At 38.8% G+C, this 16254-nt stretch overlaps 2 protein-coding genes across 3 annotated transcripts in view; one reads left to right on the top strand and one right to left on the bottom strand.

Annotated features, from left to right (window-relative positions):
* Window positions 1–10127, bottom strand: part of DTL (denticleless E3 ubiquitin protein ligase homolog) — a 35608-nt gene extending 25481 nt beyond the window's left edge. The window contains exons 1-5 of the mRNA XM_059904336.1: window positions 10046–10127; window positions 4741–4866; window positions 3819–3917; window positions 2752–2813; window positions 2547–2667 (exon numbers count right to left, since the gene is read on the bottom strand). Coding sequence (XP_059760319.1) covers window positions 2547–2667; window positions 2752–2813; window positions 3819–3917; window positions 4741–4866; window positions 10046–10097 — 460 coding nt within the window. The 5' untranslated portion in view covers window positions 10098–10127. The remainder of the gene's footprint in view (window positions 1–2546; window positions 2668–2751; window positions 2814–3818; window positions 3918–4740; window positions 4867–10045) is intronic.
* A 237-nt stretch (window positions 10128–10364) lies between these two features.
* The window catches only part of INTS7 (integrator complex subunit 7), an 89455-nt gene continuing 83565 nt past the window's right edge, over window positions 10365–16254 (top strand). Inside the window, exon 1 of one of the 2 annotated variants that reach the window (XR_009505692.1) lies at window positions 10365–10645. Coding sequence is in view for 1 of the 2 variants with exons in the window: in XM_059938474.1 (XP_059794457.1) it covers window positions 10552–10645 (94 nt within the window). In the remaining variant the exon portion in view is untranslated. The remainder of the gene's footprint in view (window positions 10646–16254) is intronic. The other variant, XM_059938474.1, reaches the window with a different exon arrangement.

Consider the following 16254-nt stretch of genomic DNA (forward strand, 5'->3'; position numbering starts at 1 on the left):
CCAGAGGGAGTGGTATCACAGATTCCAAGGAAGAAAACAATTTTCATGAATTTTAAAATAACTTGCCAGAAGTGTCAAATATTGAACAAGTAGAAGGCAGGGTGATTTCAGGAAGAGAGATGGAATGGATTGAACCAAACTGAGATGAGGACATTTAACCAGGTTTTGATTACTCTTAAGAAACTTAGAAGAGATAGGAAATAAGACAGGATGATAGCTGAAGGAGAATACAAGGTTAAGATGTTTCTTTCTGGACAGGCCACAGATATGCTTGAGTTTTTCCTATGGAGAAAGAGCCAAGAGAAGGAAAGCTTGAAGACAGAGGAGCTGTGGGGATGTAAGTGATAGCATAAGGTCTTGGGGAGGATCAAGAATGTTTCTTAACCTTAGCTGCACACTGGAATCCCTTGAGGAATTTTAACACAATAGATGCCTGGCCCACCTCCTAGAGATTCACACTTAATTGGTATTTTAAAAAACCTCCCCAATGTGTATAACTGAGTCACTTTGCTATACAGCAGAAATTAACACAATGTTGTAAATCAACTATATTTCAATAAAAACAAAACAAAACAAAACACCTCCCTAGGTGACTAATGAGTCAGGGTTGAGAATCAGTGCCCTAGGAAGAAGGATTGGCCTTAAACTGGAGAATGAAGAATGAGAAAGAAGGTGCAAATTTGAAGATAAGTTTGTAGGAGGGGAAATAGAAAAACACTTATAATTATTTTTAATGACCCACTAGAAGTTCTAACACCCATTTTAATCACACAAAACACACATCTGTGAGTAACTGACAATTAGAGATGAAAACATTTTCCATGTTTTCAGGTGGTAGATACTTAGGGAAGGCAAATTCCACTAGTATAACTATGTCCTTTAGGATTTTTTGTATCCTGCCCATGTAGGGCTGAAAGAACTGGATCATGATCTTTCCTACCATGTTACCTACAAAAAAACCCCCCCAAAAACCAAAAAACAAACCCCAAAAAAACCAACCCACTAAGCATTTATATGCTCCTCAGTTTTGTGTTTGTTTGTTTTGGTGTGTGTGTGTGTGCATTCACATCACACTTCATTTTTATGCTTACAATGTTTTTGTGAATTCGGAAATGAAGGTCCTGGGAGATAAAAATGACTTTGCCCAAGAATTTAAAGGCAGAAAGCAGAACAAAACACAGGGCTTCTATGTATGGTTGTAAAAGTATGCCCTGCACAAGAACACTTGGCTGAGGGGGTAGGGGCTAAAATCTGTGTTTTAGCGACCAAACTATGAGGACTTGGGAGCAGTGTCCAACCAGACTACTCACACTAGGGCACCTGTGAACTACTGGGAGCCGTGATAAAGGTTACCACTTTTTCTACTAGACCACACTGGCATAGATTCAATGCACAGAGTTTTAAAAATTAAGCAAAGGGACCGAAAGATACGGTGTTTCCCTTTTCTATTACCCTTTAAATAAACAAATTTACTTTAAGTACATTTTCATGACTTTAAATTATTTTTATAAACTTACAATGAACTCTGACACAGGGGTGTAGTAAACTAGAACACAAGCATACCTAACTTTATACAATAGATGTGTTAATGAAAAGTTATGCAGAGATAAAAACTATGTCATGTATTTCCTCTTCAAGGTTCCAGTCTCAACAGCAACCAACTGACCTTTTTTTAAAGTCCAAACCAGCTCAACAACTCAGTGTAGTACTCCTGAGTGCTCAGGTGAATAAACAAAAACATTCCTTTTAAAAATAGAATATTTTTTAATGATAAAGGAAACTATACTGTTTATTTCTATTATTCTGAGATTAAAATCAGATTGATCAGCCACTTCTTTGAGATGAATGTTTGTTGTCTCACTCTTATTTAGTGAGAAACAAATGGAGGAAGGAGAAAAGAAAACAAAAAAACAGAAATGAAGAGCTCATTAAGATACCCCTGCTAAGTTTTTCCCTGGCTACTATAGTACTGGTCTGTATTATAGCCGTCTTTAAATCTTCCTTCTCCCTTCTCCATTATAATAGTTAATATAGAAAGATTAATTGTGAGTAAATAACAGTTGAAAACATACCAGGGAACTGGGCCATTTAAAGTAATTATGTGGTAAATTTTTTAGGTAAAGAATCATGTCCAGTTTATCAGGTTTCCCACCCAGCCTCATACTCCATTTAAATTTTACAAGTAGAGTTAAAGTAACTATTTTACAAATGGAGTTAATCAGTGTCCAGTACAGGCTTTGACCTCAAAGGCCACTCAAAGTTGAACAGAGGGATTGTGGCTATTTGTGAATTTTTACCTTATCTGCAAGATTATAGAAAAAAATTCTCTGAAGACACTTTCAGGGACAAGCTGGAAATAATATCCATTAGAATGGGACTAAAATCCAACTTAATATCATTGAGGTTTCCAAGTCATATTAAGAATCGATCATCTACGTAGGTAAAGGAGCATCTTTGACAGGGGAAAGGGTGGAAACAATTACAGCTTACTATTACTTCACCATGAAAGAGGTTAAGGAGATGAAAGAGGGTAAGCATATACCTACCTTTCTCAAACTTAGAAAAGGCAACTGACTTGAGGCTGCACTGATGACCTTTGCATGTTCCAATCAGCTCACCAGCTTTTACATCCCAAAATTTGGCTGTTTGATCACCTGCTGCTGTAACCTTTCAAAAATAAGGTTTCACAGTTTAATAAAGCAACCCTTTACCAGTGTTTACCCAGATCCCAATAAAATGAAAGTCACTTACAAGCTTAAGTTCACCAGGGACCCAGGCCAGGTCAAAGACAGCATTCCAGTGAGCCATCCATTCTAAACAAAGAAAATGGTGAATGTGAACTGTCTAAACTATGTCTTGTGGTAGCCATACCAATAGCAGTTGAAGTGCCTTGAAAGCTGTAGTGAAAAGATCAGTGGTCAGCACACTAAGGTCCATGGGCCAAAGAGAATCTGTGGACTTGCACACATAGCACATTCCCTTCATTACCCCATAAAACTACCGTTTGATATCAGATTGTTTTCCATGAGGGTATATATTCTCTAAAATGAAATCTTTATGAAACATTCTCAAAAATCTTCATCATGCTCTCTGAATGGAGTTTAAAGTACTTTGGTTTGACATTCAAAATTCTGCTCGCTTTGGCCGTATCTCTTACTGTTCTCTGTATATCCTATTCCAACCAAACCGGAGCGCTCCCTATATGCTCATTATATCCTATGGTTTCCTATCTCTAGGCTTTTACTAATGCTTTTCTCTCCACCTGGAATAGTGTCCTATTCCACCTCCACGGGTCTAAATACCACAGTCTGCCTCAAATGTTCCATCCTTCATGAAAAATTTTCCTCACCTTCTTTGATACGTAAGAGCTCTTTGTGACACCTGTGGCGTTTTCTTTGTATTTCCCCTACATCATCTATAGCCTTTGTTTTACTTTAGCTACCTCAACACTTGACTTACTAGTTCCAGATTATTACCTTCCTAAGGTCAGTAGAACTTTGCCTTATGTATGGAAGATGTTTGTTCAATATAAATATTTTAAAGCAACATTTCCCCACATTAAGTATAATATAACAAATTTTAATTTTTTAAAAGAAAAACTGTTTTTAATCCTAAAATGTATTTTTCTTAACTTTCAGTAAAGGCTTTGCTGCTGTTAACAGTTATTGACAGAAAGGCAGTCCACCATTTACTTTCAGCCTGGCCCCTAAACAGGCTTAATCAGAAGTGAGTATCACTGAGAATTTATTCAAATAGCAACTTCCTTGAGGCTTTATGAATTTAAAATGTTCAAACAAATATTTTAGACCCCGACTTACCTTTGACGCACTTCTTTCTACTGGTTTGTGATTCTGTGTTATATAACCTAACGAAGCCTTCTTCATTGGCAACTGCTAGTATATGCTCCATATTGGGAGCTAAATAAGAAATAAAGAATAAAATATATAAAGAGTAACAAAAAAATTTAAAGCTGAGTTTAAATCTATATAAACAACATAATATAAATTAACTGAATAGCTACAATCTATTTGAAAAGAGGTAAGATGATCCTACCCAAATAGCATCTGCTATGGTAGAGAGGTTTTTCTGAATTAAAGATGGCTTAAAATTTGCCGTAATACCTAATTCAGTAAGTGACTCAAAAACACCAATCCTCAAATAATCTCTTATTTAAAGAAGGGCTGAATCAAGCATGGTAATTAAACAAAACAAAAGTGGTACTGGCCAATAGCAAATAAAAGCATATGATATAGGCATGGCAAATAAAAGCATACGATACAGGCCACCAGCAGGCTGAACCTATTAATTTTATATTCCCTTTTCACAATTTTTTACTTTTCCTTTCTTAAACTTTTAACAGCAGGGACAAGTACTCTATTTCTGTTAATATGTTCCCCAATGCATTGTAGAAAGAGACAGATTCAATCAGGTCAAAAGGGGCAAAAGTTTTCATGATGGCTGAACCTTTGCAACCCTTTCCTGATATCAGTTAAAAAAACAAACAAACAAACAAACAAAAATGGTGCTATAAGAATCTTATCCCTTAGCAGAAATATGTAATTATGCATAGAGATTAAGAAAAGTCTATTTCATAAATCAGGGGAGAACAGTTATTAGAAAAACTCTATCATCTATCTAATTTACTTTTTCTTGAAAGGGAGACACCCCAAGATATTTTCCCTCTGAAGAGTGAAATAGATCATTTCTGACCAAACCTAGCTTATACAGTAATTCCCTTACCGGAAGAGAAGGTGCATCCAAAAGGAGGAACTGGGGCTCCTGTCTCTCCATAAGAAGTGTGCTCATCATTATAGTTGCACTGATAACCAGTAAGAAGGGACTGTAGAGGGTATTGTGAAGACCATCCTAAGGTAAGACAAAATTCCTTATAGAGTTCCAATATATCACATTTCAGTACTTTTAACAAATGCAGAGGTTATAAATTCATTTCTAAAAACTTTATATACTTAAGTATAGATCCACTCATTATCCATGGCCCTCTAGAACACAGTTTCAGGTATTTTCCTAAGGGGTCCTAAGGAAAAAATGAAAGAGCAATCTCAGCTTCTGGTGAGATACAGCTTTGGACTTAGCATCTTAAATGGAGACTATTGCCAATACATTTAAGACTGCAAGAAACAAGTGGCCTTTGCACATTAGAAAAGATCTTACCCCTTCCCCCATCCTTTGGTGACAATCACAAAACACAACCACAAAGACTACCACAGCCATTAAAACTGCCATTCTCGTCAATTAAAATTTTATGTTTTCAGAGTTTTAAAATCATTACTGCAAACTCAAGTTACCAGCAACATCACACATAAGCCAATGGTCAGAGAGTTAAAGGAAATAAGGTATGTCAATGTGCCTACTGTAGCCCCTAGTATACGAGAGAGGAAGAAATTCAAGGTGGAGGGAAAGTTTATTCCGCTTGGGTCAGAAAGCTGATGTGTACTATGGTCCTAAAATAGTAAACCATCTTGGGGTTTCCCTGGTGGCGCAGTGGTTGAGAATCGGCCTGCTAATGCAGGGCACATGGGTTCGAGCCCTGGTCTGGGAAGATCCCACGTGCCGCGGAGCAACTAGGCCCATGAGCCACAACTACTGAGCCTGCGCGTCTGGAGCCTGTGCTCCGCAACAAGAGAGGCCACGATAGTGAGAGGCCTGCGCATTGCAATGAAGAGTGGCCCCCACTCGCCGCAACTAGAGAAAGCCCTCGCACAGAAAAGAAGACCCAACACAGCCAAAAATAAATAAATAAATAAATAAATTTTAAAAAATAGTAAACCATCTTGATTTGTTTTATCATTTTGATATGTGGGTCAACATATTTTAAATATATAAAAGAAACATTCATTCAATATATAGTTACTGAGAACCAAATGTTTAGTAAGCATGGGAGGAAACAATGAAGTTACAATCTAGAGAGCTGTCTAAATAATTAACAAACTCATACTTTAGGGTACTTTCAATTCTCACTTTTCATAAAAAAATACCATTTGGAGAAGACATCTTAGCCTGATATAACCTCAGACAAATCTGGTTTTGCATGTTCATAGAAATAACCTGAAGAAATGCAAACGAGGCAAATAAATTCAATCCAGATTTAGTAATTATTCCTGGGGGTATTACCTTAAGGCCAGATACGATTGTAAACAAGCCATTAAAGACCACTAAAAGAAGAATATGAATACAATAATTAGTTATGTGGTCGAGTTCACAAATATCCATCTACAGAATGAATTTTAAAACAAAAGCCTCTGTTCTAAAGTTATATAAACATACACTTGTAATTTGGGATTAAAAAAAACAAAACCAAAAACTAATGATCACAACTCATGAATTCAAAAGGAATCTTGAACAATTTAAGTGGAACTGAAGATGATAAGCTCTGGAGACCTAAATTCTTTACAATTAAACAGTGACCCCTCAACTCTGTCTCATTGCCTACAAACTATATCCAAACACCAACAAATGGCCTAATGTGGCTTAGTAACTGGTCCCTATTTACCCCTCCACCTCTGTGATTGTGACAACACACACTTCATGGACAAGCCCCGTAAGCTACTTTTGGATCCTTATTGTTCTATTCTGTTTCCAACATGAGCTTGTAATGCTTTCCCTCACAACACTCATTTGGAAAAGCCTATTATTTCTTCAACCCACAACTTAAGCCCCTGGGGTTACATGCAGATTTTTCAAGGAGAATGAGAGCTGTCGGAGAACTAATTTCCAGATACTCAACTTCCATATATATATGTATTTCTAAAACTGACCTGTCTACAATGTCGAGGTCGAAGCTTTTCCCCCTCTTCATCACTACCTTTCTTCCACTTTTCAAGAAAGGCATTTCCATGACCCAATCTTATACCTTGCGTTGACTCAAGGTACAAAAACTCCTGGGACCCCATTGAGACAACTGGATAACTCCTTTAATAAAGGCATCATAAACACCCAAATCCATCTCTTTAAAACACAGACCTTCAATAAATTTTTATTTTGCTTAATTATTTATTGAAATTAGTAATCCATATTGTTTTGATCAACGACATACTACTAAAAATAGTAATGATAGGTCAACCCAGAAGAAACTTTTAACATTTAGAGCTTTATGATCACAGAAAACATCAACTTAAACATATTTTTTTACACAGAGAAATAAGATAGCGTAATCAATAAAATGACGTTTCAAGCTTAAAATCAAATCACATTAAGATAAATTCTGTAGGAGAAATAAAGTGGTAATAAGCTCAAGGGGAAAAAACAACTATGTAGAATATCTAGCAGTTAGAATTAGTTCATACTTTTTAAAAATGATTGATGTGATTATTAAATCACTACAGTATTTACAGTCTATTAGATACATTTTAAAGACTGATGTAGCAGTAGCATTTTTATTTAAAAAGATCATCACTCACAATATGGCCAGAGATGACATCCTTTGCATCTGTTTAAACTTATGATAAAAACTTTCAGATACCAATTTAAAAATACACAGAAGAGTAATCAGTTTCCATTTCAGAAAGATCATTGGCAGCAATGTGGAGGATAAACTGGAAAGAGGGAAACTAAGAGGCCATTTGGGAGACTTGTTACAGTTCAGACAAGAACGTATTATGGCCCAACCTAGGGAAATAGAATGGTAAGCATAGGACAGCTCCAAGATATGGTGAAGAGGCAAAATCAGTGGGGATACCGAGGAGGAAGGATTAGAGATTTTAAGGGGACTTCTCTGAATGCGTATCTTGAGGAAAATGGAGGAATTCTGATTGACTCTCAGGTTTCTGACTGTGAAGACCAGTTTAAAATAATGAGACCATTTCCTAAAATAGGTAATACAGCAGGTTTGGGGAAAAAGTGAGTTCGGTTTTGGGTATTTGAGTTTGAGATGCTTACAGGACTGACCATCTGAATGAAGATGCTCATACAACTCTTACAGGAATGGATGTAAAGTATAGGGAATGGAAGGTTGCAGGTAGTAGTAGAAAAAAACCCTGGTTACAGCTATGATCACCCATGGGAGTAGGAAGAAATAGAAAAGGGGCCTAGGATGGAACACCCTCATGGAAAGGGAAAGAAGATGGTCCTATAAAGTTCAGTGCATTATATATAACAATGAATGAATTTCACTGCCTAACACATAACAACGCATGAGTATTTGGGGGCTCAGGGTGGGCTGTCTCAAAACATACCACAATGGCATATTGATTATTTTGCATTGAAGTTGCTTGAGAAGCAGCTGACACAAGAAGGAAACTCTGACCTCCCTGTCTCCCTGAAAAGCAGGAAATAAATCTCTTATGAAAGGTGCACTCCTTGCAACTGGAGGTAGAAGGACACCCTAATCCGTCAGAGATTGGGAATTCAGAGCCAAGAAGCCTGTGTAAAAACAAACCTTGTTACTTCTTTTATTTTACTACCTGAAGCCCAAACTCTGTTTAGATTCTTCACTTAGTAAGTATCCCAAACCTAAGTTTCTTTGTCCTGTCAATTCCTCACAAGTACATTGGTTTTTTTTTTTTTTGTCTGAAAAGTATAAAAGCTGCCTTGCTTTGGCCATTTCTTAGTCCCATTTCTATGAGACCTCCATGTACATGAATTAAAATTTGTTTTTCTCTTGCTAATCTGTCTTGTGTCAATTTTATTATTAGTGCAGCCATAAATACTCAAGAGGGGTAGAGGGGAAAATTTACCCCTCCCTGATAAGTATTTGTGAATGAGAGAGAAAAGGGAAGTAGACAGACAGAATGTAGAATTAGGAGAAAATCTGTTACAAAACAAAGGCTACACAGTTTGCTCCAAGTCACACAGATTCAGTAAGGAGTGGAGGTGGAATTAAACCTCAGGAAGTTTAACTCCAAAGACAGAGATCATAACTACCATGCTGTACTGACACTCATGACAGAGGATAGAGAAGTATCTTAAGCAAGGTCACAGGAGAGACAGAAAGAGAAGCATTTAGAGTATAACTTAAAGACTGTCTAAGAGGTAAGGATGGTAGGGTTTTAGATTGGAGGCAGGAAGTGGAGGAACTACTCCCCAGTATCCTTCTCAATATCCTTCTCCTAGACCTATGCCTTAAATACAAAAAGTTCACTTCTCACATTATTTTCTTCCTGTTTTCCACATGGCTTCAAGCGGAAAGACCTAGTCCATCTTTAAATGAATGAGATTTCATTTGCAGCCAAGCTTAGTCTGGGTAGTAATTCCCTTATCAGAAACTTACCAGAAAGTTTCAGGTTGATGACACCCAAACCTAAGCTCAAAATTCTTATTGCCAATGTTTTAACCTAAGGAACTTCAAGAACTGGAGAGAATAAATCAGATATCTATGCACTAACATGGAAGTATTTCCAAGTTTTACCGTTAAGGAAACAAAACATTTTTATCCCATTTCTGTAAATAACAATACTTATTACCTCTGGCATTGAAGAACACTTGGAATAAAATACTTCAGTCTATTAATAATGGTCATTTCTGGGAAATGTGCTTATGGGCATTTTTCGCTCTATAACTACGAGTTTTTATGCCCATGTATTAATCAGGAGGAAAAAATTCTGACCATGCTAGAAGCAGATGTTCTGTCTTCTCTGCTTGACTGAGTTCCTTAACAGCGGGTCATAGTCACTGGTGTATATAGCAAAGAGTAGGGCTCACTAAGGTTCCACAACAAATGAATGAATTAATCAATGAATACGAGTCTTGACGATCTCACATAGCTGTTGAGAAAACCACACATACTCCAATGAACGCGTTTTCCAGTTAATGTGCAAAACAGGCATAGCCGTAATGGAGGCCAGTTAACTCAGCGTCCCTCCCTCCATCAGTCTACACTACAATTGAAAAAATCCCGATTACGACTAAAAGTGTCTCGAGAGCACGAAAGTGCAGCTTTTTTCAGTACTCTTCGCTAACATGAACTCACTCTGGCTGTGGGAGAACTCGGCGGCTGGGAAACAGAACTGGAGTCGGCGTTGGTCCGAGGTGTTGTTCGGGGGGAGGTGAATCCCGCCGGCAACAGGCAGCGGTTAGGGCCGTTACTCACCATTTCTCGGGACGCCAAACTGGGGCTGACGGAGTACCGAATTGAAGAGCATCTGGGCCGGAGGAAAACTTTCAACTGAGGGAGAAGCCGTGGAAATGCCCCCAGATTCAGCAGAAATCTTATGTGGCGTCCCTTAGAACACGACTAGTTATTGCCTCCAACTCCCGCCACCGTAAGCCCCGGCCACCAAACTCCCCGCCAAACTGACGTCACGCCCTCTGATTGGCTCCCGCCGCGGCGTCCGGGCGCGTCCGAGTCACTTCCCCCTTCGAATCCCCGCCTCCTTTTCTCCCAGCCGCGGGAACCTAGAGTTCCTGAGCTCCCTGAGCGCCTGCGCGGGGGGCCGCAGAGGCGCTGGCGAACGGCTGGGAGACCAGGGAGCATGCGTAACACGGCTTGACAGAGCGCGGAGGAAAAATCCGCGAGAAGGTGGTGGAGGAAGATGGCGGTGCTGGGGCAGAGTTTGCAATGTTTCTGAATAGGCTAGTCGAGTAACTATTCGGGTCATGGCGTCAAACTCAACTAAGTCTTTTCTGGCAGATGCCGGCTATGGCGAACAGGAGCTGGATGCTAACTCTGCCCTTATGGAATTAGACAAAGGTATTCGAAAGAGCGGGCTGAGCGGGTGAAACGCATGTGGGGGGAAGTGGCGCCCCCAGGCGGTGGTAGCCTCGGGCGAAGCCGGGAAGGCGCATGCGCCTATCCTCCCTGGGCGGGGGCGGGGGCGGGGGCTGGCGCTGGCGCCCGTGCTTTTGGTGAGTCCAGGGCTTTTGCCGCTTTGCGAGATTGCCAGGGAATTGCAGCGTTGCTAGATTGGCCTCGTACAGGTGAAAAAGTAGCGAGTGGGGCCGTTTTGACCACTTGAGGGCAGTCTCCCGATTTTCTAAGCAGTTTCTAAAAATGATAAATTGAAATTGTGAAATTATTTTTCAGTATGTTAAGTTGAGACCAGGTCTTCACCAAGAGTGCTGAATAATAATCTTGTACCGACTTACAACGATTCATGTGATTTCTGTAACTCTTACCTGCCGGTTATTAGGCAGGTTAAAAATAGGGCCAAGACCATCCGAAAATCAGAGCCCCTGCTCATTCTCTGCAGACGGATTCCACGAGTTCTATTTCCTTACGGGAGTTGGAGTGGTGGGAGCTTGGTGTAGTAGTAGGAGCTTTGGATAAACTGAGTTGAATTCTCATATCGTTCATTTTATGATCATGGACAGGTCACCTAAGTTAACCTAAGTTAACCTAACCTTGGTTTTTTTTTCTGTGCAAAGTGGGTAAAGTACCATTGAGCTAGCAAGATTGTTGTAAATATTGTGATATAATGGTATGCAAAAGAAGCCTTTATTAAATGCAAAAGAGATTTGCCTTCTTTCTTAGATATGGATGTGGGAGGCAAGGGCAAATACTTGTCAGTAAAGAACTCAAGTATTAAAATGAAACCTTTGTTTTCAGTGTACTTAAATGATTTTTATTGAATGGGGAACCATTTTGCCACCTGGTATACAGTTAAGTTTTAATTAACTACAACCAATGTGTAATATATTAAGAACTAGAGGTTAGAAGGATTTTTCTTAAAGTCCACTTTGAGCCACTTTCCAGCTCTCCGACTTGACACTATCTTATACTTTTTGGGGACTCTTTATTTTGTTTGTTTTTTAACCTGTAAACATTTACAGCAGGTTCGTCTAGATAAGAGTTTCTCAGACTTTTTAAAAAAGCTTTTAACTCCTTTTGATCAACATAAAAATGCCACAGCACTCCAATGAGATATTCCTTTGGTTGAGTCACAGTATCTTTAGTGCAGGTCCATCAGCCAAGAAAATGATGTTGAGCTTTGATTTCTCAACAAATCTATGGGGACTTTTCCCTCTAAAATATAAAGTCATAACATTAAATGTGTTTTTTATGCACTACATAATCTTTTCCTCCCCATTCTGATATTTCCTTCCTTATTACCCTCTTAAGAGTTGCAGGTCTGGATATCTAATATTCCTACTAATTTTGTAAAGACATTTTCTACCACTGTGGTCCAGGTGGACTCATCCCATAATGACAGTAGAGCAGTGGTGTGGAACAGAATTGGGATGGGACTTTGAAGAAATGAGAAATCTAGAAGTGTTTAATTCCGAAAAACTTGCAGTTATAGTAAGAAAAAATATAACACAATTTTTCCTGCTTAAAAATTGAAATAGGAATATTTCAGATCTGTAAGAAATATATAGGTGGCTATTGAGTGGTAAACCAGGTGTCTGTCCTAGATACTAAGTGATGGTGTTAAATCCTCCCAGCAGTGCCTTGGGTGAGTATTTTACAGGTAGAATCTGATGTGGGGTTACTTGAATGCATGGATGCGCCACAGATACTGAGGGACTACTGTAGTGAGGGGGCAGTTGTATCAACAATCCAGGGAGAAGAGAACAGTGGCTTGGGCCAGGGTGGTTACAGTGAGGCTGTGTGAATTGCTGAGAGTCTGTATATATTTTGAAGGTAGAGCCAACAAGAGTAGCTAATGAACTGGATGAGAATGTGAGAGTTAAGTGGTCAGGAGAAACTCAGAGGTTTTTGGTCTGAGCTACTGGAAGTATGTATTGCCATTTACTGAGCGGATGAAAATCAGATCAGTTTGAGACTGTTAAATTTGAGAGGTCTCTTAGACATCCAGATGGAGATGTTGGGTAGGCAGTTAGATATACAGATGTGATACTTGAACTCCATTATAAAGAAATATCTGTAGCACTAGTGTCAAGAAATACACTTGGGAAATGCTGCCATTTATAATCTGTTATATGTTTATAACCATTGCACTTTGTTCTGAGCATTTTGAGCAAGCATGGCAGTAAGCAACTTGTTTCTGATCTCTCTAGGAATAAATGGATGCTCTTTTAAAGCTGACTTAACTCTGTTCATTTAGGATGTAGTTAGTAACACAGGAAAATCATCATTCATATGATAGCCATTAAGTCATTCAACAAATATTTACTGATCACCTACACTGTGTTAGGCACTCAGACTTGGGGCTATATTAGGGAACAAAACAGCTTTTAGAAGCTCACATGAGGCAGACGGGGCTAGATCAAATACAGCCTTGTTGGGACAAGAAGTTTGGATTTATGCAAAGTGCATTCATTGGGAAGACCTTGAAAGTCTTTAAGCAGAGGACTGACATGGATTGGTTTACATTTTTGAAGGTCACTTTAGCTCCTATGTAGAGGTCTTTTTGCCTTCCCTTTTTTTAAAGTTTTAAGCTGATAACCATGCTGCCTGAGCTGTGAAGACAGAGCAGAGTTAAGTGTCAAATCAAGTATAACTTATGCATATCTGACACATTTCATAATCAATCATTTCTATAATATAGGTATTACAAAGGACATATCTCCCATAAGTTACTCAGTGTAACTTTCCCTAATGTAACTTCTACACTGTCAGTCTGAAGATTTTTAAGTCAGCTGATGAGAAGTTGTCCCAGTGATTTAGGAAAACTTATGCAAGATCTCCTTCACTCTGGGTGAAAAGGAGAGTCTACCTTAAATGACATCACTCAGCCTATCTGCTTTCTGTAAGGTTAGCCTTGTGGGGGGGATGAGATCAAAGAGCAATGGGGAAGGGAGTGGTTTCCCTTTCTTGCACCTGGGCAATGAGAAGGGAGGAAATGTAGGGGGTGGAGTTGCTGTCTGAGGTGTTGGTGAACTTAATGTTGCATGGAAAACTTGATGGTATGTTCAATGAAAAAGTTAATTATGAAATAGAAAATTGATGTAAATCAGGACAGCTATCTGTTTTCCCTTAGATGCTGTCACTTCACCTATGTTCCAAAACAACTGAATTCTCAGACTGTGGAAGAGACCACAGGTTGCTTTTACTCTGTCCATATTGGCACAGATGTAGTTGGTATTATGATAAACAAATATGAGGCCCTGTGAGTATCCCCATATCCCCTACTAAAGAGGGAGGTCTCTGCAGCCAAGTTTGTACCAAGTGACTAATTCCAGGTCATAAGTGATTCAGAAGTGGACATGTGACCCACACTGAGTCAATCAAATTCTTTCTCTTGAGAATCTGTACTACCAGACCAAACTTAGTGTGGCAGTATTGAGAAGTGGACCTGTAAGATCATGTAGAATTAAGGTCAGACTCTTAACTCAAAGCCACATAAAAACCAGCATTATAAAGGACTGATTGTTAAAGCCTGGCTGGTGATCCCTTGATGGACTATGAACGGATCCAAAAATCCAAGGCCCTTCTTTAGTTCTTACTGAAATCCATAGACTCATTTTTACATATGGCTAAAAGCTATTATTTTGTAACTTACAAAGTAAGTTATTAAATATTCCTAAAAGTTGGTATTCATAAAAATAATTTGTTTATGATTCTAAATCAGTATTCTTTGTGCATATTGCACAATATTGTGTACATTCTCACCATGTATATTTACAGATTCTAAAGTTTGGGGGAAGGATGCTTTATTATTAATGCATCATCAGTTGAATTGACTATCCTATTAGTTGTTTTTATTCTTGCTTTTTAAATATAATTTACTGAGATGTTACCGTGATCAGTTTACTAAGCTGTGGGTTATGAGATTGCCTTGGTGTAATGTGTGGTGCATACTTGTGTTTGTATTTCTCCCCTCCCCACCTCACTTTTAATAGACTTTAAGATGTTATGGTTTAAGATGTTAGGGTATTATGGTTCCATTTTGAATCATTCTCACCCTTTAGCTAAAGCAAATGTATACAACAAATTCTCCTAAAATGTGATTGCATAGTAGTGTGTATTGGCAGTGTTCTTTGTAGTGGATATTAGTCATATTGGTGGTCACTTAGCATCTTGTGAACATCCTATGCTTGAGGAATGGCTCACACCACAAACACTGTCTCATCAAGGTGGAAGCAAAAGCTCACTTTCCTGGTTTCCCTTTTAAGAGCGCAGGAGAGGATTCCCTGGCTGTCCAGTGGTTAGGACTCCATGCCCACACTGCCGAGGGCCCAGGTTCAATCCCTGGTTGGGGAACTAAGATCCCCACAAGCGGTGCAGCCAAAAAAAAAAAGCACAGGATGTGAACTAGGCTCTGCCAATCAGACAAACCTCCTCCAGGCTGTGTGATTTCGTTTAGAGATGCAAGAAGGCAGAGTTGAAGAGTACTTGCAGTTTCCCTGGCAGCAGCAGTGGCTGCAGTGTCCATAGTGTACAGTAGTAGCAGCAATGGCTACTACATTCCTAGATGATAGGAGAGCTAATTCTAGCATCTGGTGCTTCGCAGCAACAATAGTGTACCTCATCTAATCAGTTTGGCAGTGTGGAGTTAGGTGTTCTTAGGAGTTTTGCCTTGAAACTGCTTATTACTTTAATAAACACTCAATAGAAACTCATTTCCTGCCTAATCAGTCAGAGTTAGCTTCTGTTGCTTGCAGCTAAGAACTCTGACTGATACATGCTACCTAGAAATGTATGCTATTTTGAAAACTTGATGTATCACAAATCCCAAGTTTACCATAATTTACGTTATTTCTCTTCAATTCCTTGGAATTTGTCATCCCTCAGAATTATACCACTCTGAAATCCCATTCAAATATCTCTTCTTTAATCTTAACCTCTGTCCTCTAGTTGCTTGCTAGAAATGCATTTTAGTGTAATAATTAGGACCAGATTGCCAGGATTTGAATTCCATCTCTGCCATTTATTAGCCGTTGTTTCTTAGGCTAGTCGCTTAACTATTCTTTACCTGTGTCCTCATCTTTAAAATGGGAATTATTGAATAATACCTAACTTCTGTGAGTACAGTGAGAGCTTTAATACATGTAAAATGCTTACTAGAGTATCTGGCACAGAATAAGCACTTAATATGCATCATCATCATCATCATGATTAACTGCTATTTTAATCATTCTTTATTTTCATTCAGACCTCAGTATACTCACCTCTCTACTTCCCTTACCTCTCAATCCCTTTGTGTTTTTACTTCTTTATCCAGTTTAGATTTTATGGTCCCTCATTTCATTAATTTCATTAAGTTTCTTACCAGTACTTTAAATTCTCATCCAAGGTTCTATTTTAGTCATGTGTGCCCAAAGGCAGCCAAAAATTGCTGGAGAAAGTCATACAACTTGGTATGTGGCTATTATCAGAAATGACACAAACCCGAACTGGCCTTCAACACAGACCTGCAATACTACAATGTTTCTTTAGTCAGGATTCTCTCACCTTCT

The sequence above is a fragment of the Balaenoptera ricei genome, chromosome 1 (genome assembly GCF_028023285.1).
Source record: "Balaenoptera ricei isolate mBalRic1 chromosome 1, mBalRic1.hap2, whole genome shotgun sequence".
In the NCBI taxonomy this organism is placed as follows: Eukaryota; Metazoa; Chordata; class Mammalia; order Artiodactyla; family Balaenopteridae; genus Balaenoptera; species Balaenoptera ricei.